Consider the following 14,649-nt stretch of genomic DNA (forward strand, 5'->3'; position numbering starts at 1 on the left):
GATGCTCCATTAAATTTTGGTAGGCTCCGTTGTTTATTGAAATTATAAGAGAATTGACTAGTTTGCGGAGAGTTGCAATTCAATTGTTGTACGGAGTATTACATTTTCTGAAATAAAAAAGGAGGCAAGGACACATGATTCACAGCAACTTATTGCTACTATTAATCTATCACGGAGTATTAATTTATTACAAAATGGAGTTTATATTCTTGGATCAATTATGTACTCTGTATAAATCGACACCATCAAATAACGCCCAACAGCCCCAACCCATAGTGTTGGTGGAGTTGCTTCCCCCCGCGGGAGTTCCCTCTTTCTAATGGTTTTCCGCGTCACCATTTCTTTATCTGATCTATTTACTTGTTCATCTATGCTTTTAAGTGTTTCATTCGATGGTTAGCTATCTAGTCATTGACGTCACAACCAAATATCGCAGCTTACAAAATTTTAGGCATAAATTAAAGTTTAGCAAACTTGTTTCACCATGCTTAGCCCATGCTATATGTATTGGGATAATATCAAATATACTGAATATTGTAAAGATATTATTGTGAAAGATTGTAGTGTATCTTAGGAAGTTTATCCTTGGCAAATATTAGGGCTTGCCCCCCCTCAAGTATTCTATGTCTATATGTTGATGTATTGTGGCCGTGATATTCAGAGGGTGAAATACAGAGAATTACATTTTGGTATTGAGTTAACATGATATCAATAGCCTAGGTTTGATCCAACAATAATTTTCTAGAGATTGCAATTATACGTAATATTCATTATTACGCACAATAATTTTCTAGAGATTGCAATTATTCGTAATATTCATTATTACGCATAATATTGAGAGATTGTGAGAGTTCACAAACATCAATTATTATTTATTTATTTTTTTCAAGACCCTGTGAGTGACGATTATTTGTGCCAATTCCATTAATTAGTGATGGATGGTGATAAGAATTTGGCTCAGGCCACTCACGTTGATGTGAGCGGTCTTGTGGGGGTAACTTCAATCCAAGTTCAACAATTGTTCGACTATTTGAATTCCATTAAATCCAAGCTTCATGATAAAAATGATTTGGGTTGGATAATAGATACAGGGGCTTCCAATCATGTAACATGTGACTAGGGGTGCTTATCGAGCGAATCGATCACGAGCTGAGGGGTGCTCGACTCAACTCAAAAACTTTTTACATGTGTTCAACTCGTGCTCGCTAAAGTTTCGAGCAAATAAAACCTGCTCGACTCGTACTCGTTAAACTTTCGAGTCGAGTAGCTCACAATCTGCTCGTTAAAATTTTGGTCCTTCTATTATTATATGCCTTTATTTATTTTTTGTTCAATTTATATTGTTTTCCTTATTATATATAGATTTTATTAAAAATTTACTCTTTCTTTTTTTTATGATATAAATTAAGGCTTAATAAGTGTCAAATTTGTTTAAAGATAGTAACTTTGTTTGTAAATTCTATATTAATATTATATTATCGAGTTGCTCACGAGCTTATCGAGTCGAGTTAGAGCTTGCTCAACTCGTGCTAGTTAACATCTCGAGTCGAGTCGAGCTAACTCGAGTCGAGTTTTGACCGAGTGTTGACCGAGTCGAGTACGAGTTGCTCGCGAGTTGCTCAACTTAATTAGCACCCCTACATGTGACTTGTCTCTTTTGACTAATGTGACCAATATGAGTCATTGTCCGGTGGGATTGCCGGATGGAAACAATGCTAATGCATCAAAAATTGGATCGGTGATATTGCAAGGGGGTTTAAAAATTGACAATGTTCTTTATGTACCCCAATTAAATTGTAATTTAATTTCGATGACTCAATTGAGTGACGAATCTAATTGTATTATGCAATATACCTCAATGGATCAAACCTTTTGGACCGTTTTTTTGGTTGTTTTGAATATTTGCTTATGTCATATGTGAAGAATATTTTGGGACTTTTTAACACCTAAAATTAGATCTTTTGATCCCATCCCAAATTTCCAAGGGTTAACGTACTATAAGAGCTCCTCTTATTGATTATTCGCAAATACTTTGACTAAAATATTATAGTAGTACTAAGGGAAAACATATCTCCATATTACAATCGTATCAGAGGCTTCTTCGGCCTTTATGAAACTTTTACAGATGAAGTTATTGTCAATTGTAAATTCATCAATAAAAATTACTCCATACGATGCAATGCGCTTATGGTAGAAAGAAATGCTACTTATTACATTATTGTCCAAATGAAGTGGAATAACATAAACAGAATAAACTTGCAAAACCCAAAAGGTTTGCATCATAGAGGATAGTGTGACACCCATCTATCGAACATTTCAGAGCATTCTCTACGGTAGTATTCTGCAGCTGTATGACCTCCACCCTGAACATTCAATCAAATTGAATTTAAGTCATCCATTTTCGTAAACTAAGCTGCCAAGACTTATACTTGAGTAAATTTTTGCGGCCAAAATGTTAAGATAGCTGTTCTGAATCCAATATGATCATTTACATGCTGAGATGTCACGAGTAATGTGTATAATTTACCTTCACGGTTGCATATGTCAGATAATAAGCTGAGTTCTTTTCATATTTCCTTGTATACCTATCACATTTCAACATTTAATAAGAACTTTGTAAATTTATTGAAGCAACGCCAAGGTAGGAAAACTAAAGCTCAGATTATTTACCCTCCAACTTGAGCATCAACAAACCATGGACGCCATTTGTCTGAAAGAGTTAGATTGGCGGAATTTTTGATGGACTTTATCCATTCCACGACTCCAACAAATGTAACAACCATGTCTCGGTCACCACTAGTTAACGCAGAAAATGGACAACTAGTAAGCAAAATCATTCATGCCAAAGGACACTCAATATTCAAGCTAAGATATGATTACCTGTATACTAGTAGCCTCAGGTTATAGTTGGTGAGGTTTTGATGAACTTGAATAACACTTGGTATATTTTTCGTGTATGATATAGTCTGGTTACACCTACTCCATTGGCTTACCATTCCCTACTTGCATAATAGTCACATATTAGAAAATGTATTTTCATGAATCTATTTTATTCATGAAACATTTTATTGAGCTTATGCAGGATAATTAAAATCTTAATTCTTGATATAAACTGTTACTGTAGTGTATAGCCTAAAAAGTCAATTTGTTCTAAAATGATTTATTTCCTGCCACAAAATTAAAGAAACATGATACCTTGCGGATGTGCAAGGCATCTTGGACTGCTTCATCATTTGCCCAGGTATCTGACAGAGTATAATTGAAATCCTGCAACACGATTAGGCATCTAGAAATCAGCAAAAGAAAGATTGAACGATTGAAAGAATTAATAAATGCTAAAAGAGGGATTAGCAAGGAAAATACCCGGCACCAAAGATTTGAAGCTTGAGGGACTGAAAGAATGATTTCATTGGGATCCTCCTGAAGAGATCTTCTAGTCCACCTATCATCAAGCGGGCTACCAAGTGTACATTTTGGCTCCAGAATCTGATTTGGCCATATGCCCCTGACACACTGTGGAAAGAACAATTTTTTCACAACCTAGATTTTTATGACATCAAGCTCCTTTAAAAGCATTCGTAATCAAAATTATTCTTAGCTATTGATATTTTACAAACCCTCTCATAATCATCAAGAGCAAGGACACATTGTGTGTTATCTGGATCCACATCTACATAGTTCTTTTTGCAGTACTTCTTGGCATTCTGCATGGTGAAGGACAGAAAGAACTTAATTACAAACTGTGGCAGTAATTAATATTCACCGTTTTTCTCCCTCTATTCAAAACAAAGAGCCACTCTAGCTTTGCCTGTTCATACTCCCACCATAGCTTTGTTCTTTTCACCTTGATAAAAATAGCCTTATATTAACAAGAAGTTTGGTCTATAAATTCAGATAATATGGGCTGTTAAGTTCAGACAAGGGCTTTTCAAGTGAAAAGAACGAAGCATATATCTCACAAAAGGGGAGTGCAACAAGCTAAGATCTAGAATGATCACAACTAATATAAAAGACATTTACATTAAAAGTAATATCTGATATGAGTGCCATCCTATGAGCGAACTCTACTTTTGAATTTGCATCAATGAAATCATCTGTATTCGGGCTTCCCACTAAATATCCCTGCAATATCAAAACGAATCAGAGATTATACCTACAATTGCTTGATTTATTTCATTAGAAGCAAGTATCCATATGATTCTCTGGTAATATCACCTTAAGGTTTAAGTGTGGCTGCACTCCAGCTTCATTACCTGTCAGAAGTATTTCAGTTTGCCTCTCAAATTTCAGATAACAGATGATGAAAAAGCGATTTAGCTATTTAAGCAATAACGAGTAATAAAGAACTAAGTTTATTAAAGTACCTTTTATTACTAATTGTGTGATCAGTGGAACAATAATTCCAGAGTATCCATCACCACCCACAAAGAATGGAACATCAAGATATTGAGGATTTTCTACAACCCACTGCATCAGGAGTTCAGAAGATTAAGCTTTCTTCGTTTGAGTCATGTTTACCAACTTAAATCTACTAGCATTATCTCGGTTTAATACTATAAAATTTTATCAGTATTTTCTAGCTGCGACTGTGTAGGATCATAATCACAGATAATCTAGCAAGAAAATCATGTCTACAAGTCCACCTGCATCAAAAATTGATAAGCTTCATCTGCTGCTTTTGTGTCTGAGCTTGGCCATCCCTCTTGAGTTGTTGAGTAGGAAAAGCCTGTTCCAACTGGTGAATCTAGAAATATTATGCTAGCACTCTGCATATACAGCACAAGTTCCTGTTTCAGTACTTTTTCAGAAATGAATAATAGGTTGGAAAATAGAACTTGGCAACTCGGTCTTTACTCCATAACTATTTTTTTTTTTTTTTTTTTGGTGTTTAGAGAGCCACAAGGCAGGGGTGAGAATCGATCCCAAGATCTTTTGGAACCGGGAGGGAAGCTCTAACCACTTGAGCTATCCCTCACTCTCGCCTTTACTCCAAAACTATCTGTTTTCCTATATCCTCCTTACCTTAGTCCAAGAATGTTCATAAGATCTCAACTGAGGAAGACCGCCTTCTAAAGATGCATCAAGGTCAAATTCTAGTGGCCCTGCCAAATTGTGTACATGCAAAAAGGAACTTAGATTACAGACTAATGACAAACAATCCATATACTACAATGACAACTAAGAAGTGGTGTTCATATTATCATATAATAATAATGTCTAACATGGTACTACTATCAATATTAATTAAGAATAATAAACATAAGAAGATCAATTGTCTAGTGACTTAGCCTTATAACAGCAGCTCTTGCAAGAAGATCAAAGCATTGACTAAGTTATGATGTATTGAACATAAACCTCAAATGTCCTTACCTACCTACGAAGTATCACACAAACTTCAACAATCATACATATGCAGGGATGACAGCTCAAAACACTAAGTGAGTAGAACAAAAAAAATTAAGGATGAAGTTTTTTCGTTCTTCCACGTAAGAGTCAGTAAAATTACGAGGGACGAAAATATGTGAAAAAGAACCAAGTTTAATAAAGGACCAAAATAAGGTCCATCAATGGTGTAACAAGAGTACATCACAGTACAGTACATGACTCTCAATTGTGAAGTATATAGTTTATAAAAATAGAAAAGGGCTTTTTCTCAAATTAAATAAATAAATAAATAAATAAATTATAGATTACAAACCCAGATGAATCACTGTGATTTGTTTATCACATGGCATTTTATCCTTAAAGGAATTAAGCTGGGAATTCATGATAAAATTCGTGCGGATCGGTGTAATTAATGTTACTTTATACTTAATATTTCCTTTTTATAGCTTCTTGTGCGACTATGTTTATCATTTTCCATAAATCATTACTCCCTCCGTTACATAACTAAAAGCCTATTTCTAACATTTATTACTCACATAAGTGAGAGAAATAGGCTTCTAATTATGAAACGGAGGAAGTAAGAAAAAAGTCTTGATTTATTTACGAAAATGTTAGGTAAATGGTTTATCTCAAAGATCAACTTGTATTTTCTGGATTGCAAATTGATGAATTTCTCACTCAAGCAAACACATGCAAGATAGGCCCACGACTATTGATAAACATACGTGTAACTTCCTTTTCCACTATAAACTTTCAGGTCATTTACTTTTCAACCAAACAACTATGAGATGAGCAATATAATTATGCCAAATACAGAGTTAGCCATAAATTAATTAAGCAATGATTCACAGTTCACATTACTACATCTGTCTCAATTTAGTTGTCGTAGTACTAATTCAAATTATAATATCAAACAAACTATTATTTGCTCTACCAACATAATGATGAGAAAAGATGATAAAAATTACCAATTTCATAAACAAGACTATTCCAAGAAGAACAACCAGGACCTCCAGTAAGCCAAAGAAGTAAAGGGTCTTTCTTTGGATTTCCTTCTGATTCAACAAAGTAGTAGAACATTTCTGAATCTCCCACTTTTATGTATCTATTTTTTTCACAATTTACAATCTTTTTTAAGTAGCAGAAAGCTGAATTAAAATGCAAGTTGAAAAAAAAACAGATAAGATTTTTGAATTAAAGTTTAGAAATAGTGTTACCCGGTTTGGAGGTTGAAAGGGAGCTTGCCGGAAAATCCAGGAAGATAATCGACGATCTCGCCGGAGAATGACGGCACCGGCGAGAAGGCGACGGCAAGGAAGAGTAAGATGAACAAGTGTATCAGTTGTTTGGATGTGGTCATGGTTTTTTGTTTCAAATTGTCAACTCCTCACTATTGTATAATTGCTCCGTAGCTTTTTAGCCTTGTATATTAGGAGGAGATGCTAGCACTCATGTCATGTGGTATTTATTTTCGTGTTTGAAATTAAATGGGTTAGGGAGCCTCAATATTAACTCAACCCATTTATTAAACGCATTATGTTGTATAGACCCATTTAATTAAAATTGTTGGGGACCTTTAACACTATAAGTAACTCGTTTTTTCGTGTCCGATTCATATCATATTGTATGGAAAAATATTAGTCTTGTTTATATTAGACGGGTCAGGTTATGTTAATTTTGTGTTATCTTATTGAGAATTTTAACACCAACCCTAATTAAATGTGACACAATCCATTTTTTCATGTCCGATTCGTATTGTGTCATATTTTACCAGCACTGAAAAAGTAAAAAGGAGTAAACTACTCCGTATTAATTCATTGATAAAGTATGAATGATGATGTCTTTATGATTACATGAATTTTTTTTTTTCGTTTTCTTAAGAAATTTCAGGACCCATGATTAGACTATTTTATCATGTACTCCATGTCTTCATATATTTTATAGGACAACATGTGTTCCATGAGTCTCATTAATTATTATTTGTTGCGGAATGCGGAGTAAGTTGTTATGCTAATCTTGATACTTAGCGCTACGAGTATTAAATTTTATTTTATTTATTTTATTTATTTATTTATTTTTTTTGAGAAAAGTATTAAATTTAATTGATTAAATATAAGGCTAATGATAAGTTAAATTTATAGTACTCCGGAAGTCTGTAGCATAGTTAAATCACACTATGCAATATCGGTTGGTTAGACTATCACATAATTTTATGATAATGGAGAAAGAGACTTTATTTTTATTTTATTTTTTATTTTATTTTTTAATTTTTTTTAAGAACAATCTTATATACGTGTCAATTTTGTTCCTACATCCCACTTATCTTCAACTTTTACTCATTAATAATCCATAATTCAATGTAATTTTCTTGGACTGCGGCTAATTAGACTTAATGATTAACATTTAAAACATCAAGATTTTAAACTATATTAACTACCATTGTATATGAAATTTGATGCAAATCGTACATTACTCCGAAAAAAAAAATACAAATGAATTTTTGTAAATTAATAATTTTAGGGTAATGTTATATGTAGGTCTAAGGGTTATATATAAGCATTAAATACATTCTTGAAAATTATATAAAATTAGAAATTCACGACAGAAACACGCGTAAATCAGTGCAATTAATATTTATATTTTTATGATTTCTTAACTTTTTACAATTTTCAAGTATAAATTTAATGCTTATATATAGGCCTATTATATTTTCCATAATTTTATCATTTCATTAGAAAATTCCAAGAATAAGGAAACTCTTACTCCTTTCTTTAATCCTCCCTGCTGACTAATCGAAAGAATCAAAACAAACCAACTCCACCAGGCATGTATACACAACGCCACCAGAACCAGGAGAGAGAAACCCAATTTTAAACAATACAAAAAACAATGAGGCCCGACGACGAGCCCGAGATAGCCCGTCCTGGATTGGTGCCGGGCTTGATCGGTGGGCACCGGAAAAAGGGGACCGGGGTTCGAGCCTGGCTAGTGATTGACTCAGTGGGTCAGGCTCAAGTGGTTGAAGCAGGGAAGCACTCTATCATGCGACGAACGGGCCTCCCGGCCCGAGACTTGAGGATATTGGACCCGCTTCTTTCATACCCATCAACTGTTCTTGGAAGAGAGAGAGCGATTGTGATTAATTTGGAGCATATTAAAGCAATTATTACTGCCCAAGAAGTTCTTTTGCTCAATTCTAAAGATCCTTCTGTTACCCCTTTTGTCGAGGAGCTTCAAAGAAGATTAGTGCGTCTGCATCAAGCTACCAAAATTCAGGTTCCCCCTTTTTTTAATGATTGATTGCTTTTGATTGTGGTTGAGATATGAGGTTTGATTTTTGTGTGTGTTTTTTTTTATGATTGATTATCAGTTTTGTGTTGCTATATGTTTCAATTTTGGTGTTGGAATTGATGGTGAATTTAAGTATGTTTATCTAGTTTTTTTTTTTTATGGTAATGCTGAATTTATTTATGATATGATTTAAGTATAATATAGGCATATAGTTTTCCTACAATCAGAAAAATTAAAGCTTGGTAGATTGAGATTGAGAGAAAGATTAGGGTATTTATACTTGAATCTCAGTAGCTCGGCATAAGCTTAATGGTAGCAAAGAGGCATACTGAGTTGAACAAGTGAAATATGAAGCATTATGGTAATGACTTAGTTTTCTGTTTAGTCATGGGTCATGGGATATGTTGAATTTCACTCTCCTTTAGGCTAATCAAGTATTGTAGTGTCAATTACAGTGTAGATTAGTGGTATGATCAGAGTACGCTCTCGTACTCAAATGTGTAAATAAGTGTAATTTGGGGCTTTTGTGCTCAATCTAAAAATTCCTGAAAAATTGAAGGTGGTGGTGAGGAATGGTGTATGTCTAAGTCTGCCAATTTCTTGCTATGTGCCATCAGGCCATAGTCTTGGTTTAGATTGTTTGTGCTGTGTGCAGAATTTTGATGCTGAATGCTTGCCATTGAGCGTGGTTGAGGTTTGACATGGGAGTTTGATCAAAATTGTTACTTCAGTAGTAATCCTCCTTTGTTATATGAGTTAAGGAAAATATTGAAGATGGTTGTGGTGGTGGAGATCAAGAGCAATGTGAGAATGGGGTTTATATTAGGTTAATTATGTTCACTTGCCAAATAGATGAATACAGGCAAAAATTTAACTCCCTTGGACTTCCCCTGCTCTAATCAAACAAACCGGAGAATTGAGAGGTTTTGTTAATTTTCTTTACCTGTAACCTTTCTTATTTTTGTAATTTCTCTTCACTTAAATGGTTAAACCAAACCCCTTGTAGAGTTGTAGGGCTGTAGTAGAGGAAAATTTGAAAGTGTGCATATCAACAAAACCTAACTAAGACAAATTACATGTATACAAATCCAGGAGAGGAAAGCCCACATCCCATGGGTGAAAAAGCAAACAAATGCAAGTAATTTGAGGTTTGAACATGTGATATGGTGCATACTAAGTTATACAGCTGCTAAAACAATCCTGGTAGTTTTTAATGTTGCATTACACCCCTAATGTATGATGAGAATCACGGCAGGAGCCATGGCCCTGGCTTGCCATCCTTGATTCCATCACTGGTTGTTGTTAGAGATCTTTGTCTAAAACATCAAGAGTAATAGACTTGGATTTTATTGAAATCATAAAAGGGGCATTGCTGACTGTAGATTTGCTGATACCTCTTTCAAGATTTGTTCAATGAAATTCTCTTGAATTCTGTCATTTTGCTTTTCTGATGTTCCATGTGAATTGTTAACTGTATCATTTGTCGCTTATCAACTACTAGTCTGTGAATCTCAGTTCATATTTGTGTGTCATCTAGTTATTTCTTTCGAGTTAGAAATCGATACTTAACACTTAGGATTGTTACTTTGTTTCCCTATGCTAGACTGCTAGTTATTATGTTATACCTTCTAATTCTTCGTTATGTATTGGCTATGAAGGATGCTGGAGGTGGGGCAGATAATTCTGAGTGGCGAAATCTATATGACCTTGAGGAGCCCCCAAGCACTGATGTTAGCCCTCCAGATGATCTTTGCGGCTTCCCTCCACGTCAAGGGGTGAGTGATGATAAGAATAACTTGGAGGAAAAGGAAGATTTGAAGAACAGAGATGGAGTGAAGGTCCTTCCGTTTGAATTTATAGCTCTGGAGGCTTGCCTTGAAGCAGCTTGTAGTTCCTTAGATATTGAGGTATACCCAACTATTTTGTGTTTAAGAGTGAAATTTTTGTTGATACTAGTTTGTCATTGATTTTTTTCTTTATTATTATTTTTTATTTTTTTCATATTTTTCTTTACTTCATTTTGGTTTGTGGGTTTTGGTTGTTTTTCTATCAGGCGAGGACATTGGAGCAAGAAGCTCATCCAGCCTTGGATAAGCTAACATCAAAAATCAGCACCCTGAACTTGGAACGTGTTAGGCAAATTAAGAGTCGCCTAGTGGCTTTAACTGGGCGTGTCCAGAAGGTACTGTGATTTACGTGGTTGTTTCCCCTGTACCTGTTTTTGAGTAAGTCTGTACATTTTTTCATTCCAAGTCCAGAAGCAACTGTGATTTACTAACAATACAAATTCTTTATAAATTATTTATTACCTCCGTTCCATATTATTTGCAACTATTGCCAAAATGGATACTACACATTATATGCAACAAATGTTTTCTTTCCTTTTTAGGTAATCATTTCTCTCTATCTTTCTCCTCATCACATGCATCAACTTCAATTTTGGAGAATTTCTCATAATCATGTATTCATGTATTATACTCTTTAATAGTTTAATTATAGAAAAGCTTTTTCGGACGTAAAAATGAAAGAGGATGAGGTGCTTCTCATAATTTTATATCCCAGGAGACCACTTGTGTAGTTGGATCCATCTCTTGTTGCTCTTGACTAACATTACAAGAGATTAATGAAATAGCCATATTAGTAGATCGAGCTCGTTCTCGATACTTGAGAGGCTTATAAGTTGGCTATCATGGTTCCAAACCAACTTTTATGGCCCTGGGAGCCACTTCCAATTCTTCTACAATTTATTTGATAAATTTCCCAAGATCGATTGGAAATCATGTATTATAGCCTTCAATTTTAGGGATTTTTCTACCTTTCTAGATAGAGGATGAGGAGCTATCCTTGTATCTCTTGATAATTCAGGAGGCCACTTTGGAAGGTGTTGCCATCAATTTTGGTTCTTAACTATCCGTTTTGCTTGTTACTAAATTCCATCTTAGGCCTTATTTTGGCTCCCACTAGTGAGTGCATATGGTTCCAAACATCCCTCGTATTGAGATTTTGACACTGAATCCCGAAATCTCTGAAAATGATTTGATTTTGTGTATTATAGTTTTCAATTTAGTCTCCAAAGATTATTTTCGAACCCTGCAATCTTAGGAATCGATGTGTTCCCCATGTTTCTCATGAGAGACTAGAAGACCTATTTGGTGGTTGAAAATAATTAATTCATGCCTTGTCTCATGATCATGTACAGTTGTACCCTTCATATTCATGTCTTAAATCACATACCTTGGCCATACCTTGTCCTGGCTTGGCTCATGCCCATGCTCTCTGAAATTGCCCCTAAGACAAGCAAAGACTCTACCCTTTATGACAATAATACCATGTATAGGTGTTTGTTTTAGAATGAGGAGTTTTTATGCCTTTTCCTTGGCATCTTACCCTCGCAATACTTATGCCTAGTCCTTTTACCTTGAGCAGCAACGCCTAAACCTTGGCTTTGTATCTATGCAAACAGCTACGCTTATTCCCTTGACCGGGGAGCACATCTATTATATGGCATGATTCTTCAAGATTTGGCATGGATATGCTAGTGGATTTATGATGCCCCAGGGAACCTAAGGTTTTGACATCTGCTAGGTTTCGGAGGCAATCATGTGGTACTCCTTGTGTGACTTATATGTGCTTTTGGTTTGTGGATATTAAACTTGTCCATGAGGATTTTAGAGTTTCTTTCCTTGTGGGCCTGACTCTCTGGTCACCTTGTTGCTACTGTTTATGTGCCTCAGCATGGGGTGTACTAGGGGCTTCCTGACAGTAATAATGGACCCATGAAAATCTTTCAGGTGATGCAGCAAGGACAGAGGGAGAAAGGAAGGGCAAGATTTGTGTTGATATAGAAGGGAGTGGGAGGAAGAAACAGGGAAGAAGGAGATGGGGTTTGGATAGATGCAGAACGGGAAGTAGTATTTTTTTCATTTAATTAGACATTGGATCAAACATTTACTGGTATCATTATGGAAATAGAGTTATCCATTCAAAGATAACCCTGAACTCAACCCTATTGGTTTCTTTATTTTCCTGTCCTTCCTTTAGATTTCTGCTTTGCCTATTTTTTCAGGGTGATGGGGGGATTGAGGGGTGGATACTGGAGGTCATGTTGTAATTTCGTTAGTTACGTTTTTTCTCCCCTATGAACCAAAGAAGGAAAAGAATGCTAACCAGCTGGTTTCAGCTAGCGTGTGCTAAGTTTAAGTCTCATGTTAGGGATCTTTTTCTTGGTTGCAGTGTTTGTTTTTTTTTTTTTTTTTTACTTGCACTTTTATGGCCAGAGGTTAGTTACATGCCCATCTAACTTTCTAGCCAATATATGGGACTGTTTGTGATTGTGAAATTGTTTTAGTTCAATAGATACAGTTACTGATGTCACATAATGCTTTATATATGCAATGTAATTTTGGTTATTTCAAATACTAATGAACATGCTCCAAGTCCCCAGGTGAGAGATGAACTTGAGCACCTGCTAGATGATGATGATGATATGGCTGAAATGTACCTAACTGAGAAGCTAGCTGAGCAAAACCTTGATGACTCCTCCGTTTCTTCTGTTAATGAGCATGATTATGTTAGTGATGGAGTCCAAGCTGAAATGGAAGAAAGGTAACTGGCAAAAGGGGCTCTGAAAGATTAATGTTTTTTTGTTTTGTTATCTAAAGCATAGATGGATTTCATTCTGACTGTTTCAATTCAAGTCCCTAAGTGTAGCTTTTTTGTATACTAGGATGCCTGCTGAAATATCGGAAGTTAATGGGGGTTCAGGCAGATATGAAAGTGATGCCCACCCTCAAGACCAATATTTTGGAGTGCCTGCACGACTAGCCAGAAGTGGGACACGTACTAGCACAACACACAGTGCTATAAGCAAGCACCTTGATGTGGAGGAGCTTGAAATGCTTTTGGAGGCATACTTTGTTCAGATCGATGGCACACTTAATAAGCTCACTACGGTTTGTAACATACCTCTGGTCTTAAGTTTTCCCTGTTTTCTGTTTCAGTGCACTTTCAAATTGACTTTATGCTAGTGTGTTGAGCACGATCTCTTCAAAAATTATGCTTGAACATGATTAACTAGCAGGGGACTGGGTATTATGTATGAAACATTAGATACCAAGTTTAACTTTGGAGTTTGGGAACAAAAAACATACCTTCTTGTTTTCATGCAAATTTAACTTGATCAGAACACTTTCTGGTGAATTGAATTCCATGCAAAAAATCAGGTCTTTGTTGCGTCTCTAATTTTCTATTCTTGATTTTTGAAGTTGCGTGAGTACGTGGATGACACAGAGGATTACATTAATATAATGCTGGATGACAAACAGAATCACCTTCTGCAAATGGGGGTCATGCTCACAACTGCAACTTTAGTTGTGAGTGCTTTTATTGTTGTTGCTGGTATCTTCGGGATGAATATCCACATCGAGCTGTTTGATCCTGACAAAGCTGGAGATCCGGAATTTCTCTGGACTGTTGGTGGTGGAGCAACAGGTTGCTTAGCCCTTTATGTTATTGCTGTCGCCTGGTGCAAGCACAAGCGTTTGCTAGAGTGATCACACAAGTGGCCATTGCAAGAACGATGTGGTGTAATTGGCTTTGTATAGGTTTGATATGAAAGTAAATTTTTTGCTTAGATGCACTGAACCATGTAAATTAGCAAAATAAGCTGTTGTAATGTTTTCAATGGATTTCAACACATATTCATACTGGATTTTGATTTACGCAGCTATTATATACAAGTATCATACAAATACTTCCCACTCCATCCTCGTGAAAAGTTCTCTCCTACAAAAAAAAAAAAAAAAAAAAAAAAAAAGAATTATATGCAAAACATCTTTGGACTTGATGGAACTACACGCTTGGTATCTTTTTTTTGGATCTTGCAGCCATGACATTAATTTAATTATTTTCCCCCTCCTCTTAGTAAGGTACCTAGTCGATATTATTGCCTTATGTTGGTCCATTATTTCCCAA

General features: G+C 35.4%; 2 protein-coding genes across 2 annotated transcripts; one reads left to right on the plus strand and one right to left on the minus strand.

The window, feature by feature from the left end:
* Nucleotides 1-2,053: 2,053 nt before the first annotated feature.
* On the minus strand, nucleotides 2,054-6,903 carry LOC145590151 (serine carboxypeptidase-like 18). The gene is made up of 14 exons (XM_081646900.1): nucleotides 6,603-6,903; nucleotides 6,354-6,490; nucleotides 5,023-5,102; nucleotides 4,644-4,766; nucleotides 4,365-4,467; nucleotides 4,216-4,253; nucleotides 4,021-4,122; nucleotides 3,618-3,704; nucleotides 3,364-3,513; nucleotides 3,196-3,267; nucleotides 2,881-2,999; nucleotides 2,671-2,796; nucleotides 2,528-2,585; nucleotides 2,054-2,363 (listed from the first exon to the last, which is right to left on the minus strand). The coding sequence occupies exons 1-14, from the start codon at nucleotides 6,743-6,745 to the stop codon at nucleotides 2,280-2,282; spliced, it is 1,422 nt and encodes a 473-aa protein (XP_081503026.1). The 5' UTR covers nucleotides 6,746-6,903; the 3' UTR covers nucleotides 2,054-2,279.
* A 1,231-nt stretch (nucleotides 6,904-8,134) lies between these two features.
* Nucleotides 8,135-14,396, plus strand: LOC145590150 (magnesium transporter MRS2-3-like). The gene is made up of 6 exons (XM_081646899.1): nucleotides 8,135-8,661; nucleotides 10,335-10,583; nucleotides 10,730-10,858; nucleotides 13,121-13,281; nucleotides 13,403-13,628; nucleotides 13,941-14,396. Exons 1-6 carry the CDS (start codon nucleotides 8,275-8,277, stop codon nucleotides 14,226-14,228), a joined length of 1,440 nt encoding a protein of 479 aa, XP_081503025.1. The 5' UTR covers nucleotides 8,135-8,274; the 3' UTR covers nucleotides 14,229-14,396.
* Nucleotides 14,397-14,649: the final 253 nt, after the last annotated feature.

The sequence above is a fragment of the Chenopodium album genome, chromosome 17, assembly GCF_948465745.1.
Source record: "Chenopodium album chromosome 17, dcCheAlbu1.1, whole genome shotgun sequence".
Lineage (NCBI taxonomy): Eukaryota > Viridiplantae > Streptophyta > Magnoliopsida > Caryophyllales > Amaranthaceae > Chenopodium > Chenopodium album.

Coding starts and splice junctions, on each gene's coding strand:
- LOC145590150 (XM_081646899.1), top strand. CDS start 8,275: ATGAGGCCCGACGACGAGCCCGAGATAGCCCGTCCTGGATTGGTGCCG. Junction 13,282..13,402: donor CAAGCTGAAATGGAAGAAAG/GTAACTGGCAAA, acceptor TTTGTATACTAG/GATGCCTGCTGAAATATCGG. Junction 13,629..13,940: donor CACTTAATAAGCTCACTACG/GTTTGTAACATA, acceptor TGATTTTTGAAG/TTGCGTGAGTACGTGGATGA.
- LOC145590151 (XM_081646900.1), bottom strand. CDS start 6,745: ATGACCACATCCAAACAACTGATACACTTGTTCATCTTACTCTTCCTT. Junction 5,103..6,353: donor TAGTCTTGTTTATGAAATTG/GTAATTTTTATC, acceptor ACAATTTGGCAG/GGCCACTAGAATTTGACCTT. Junction 2,797..2,880: donor CTGAGGCTACTAGTATACAG/GTAATCATATCT, acceptor TGCGTTAACTAG/TGGTGACCGAGACATGGTTG.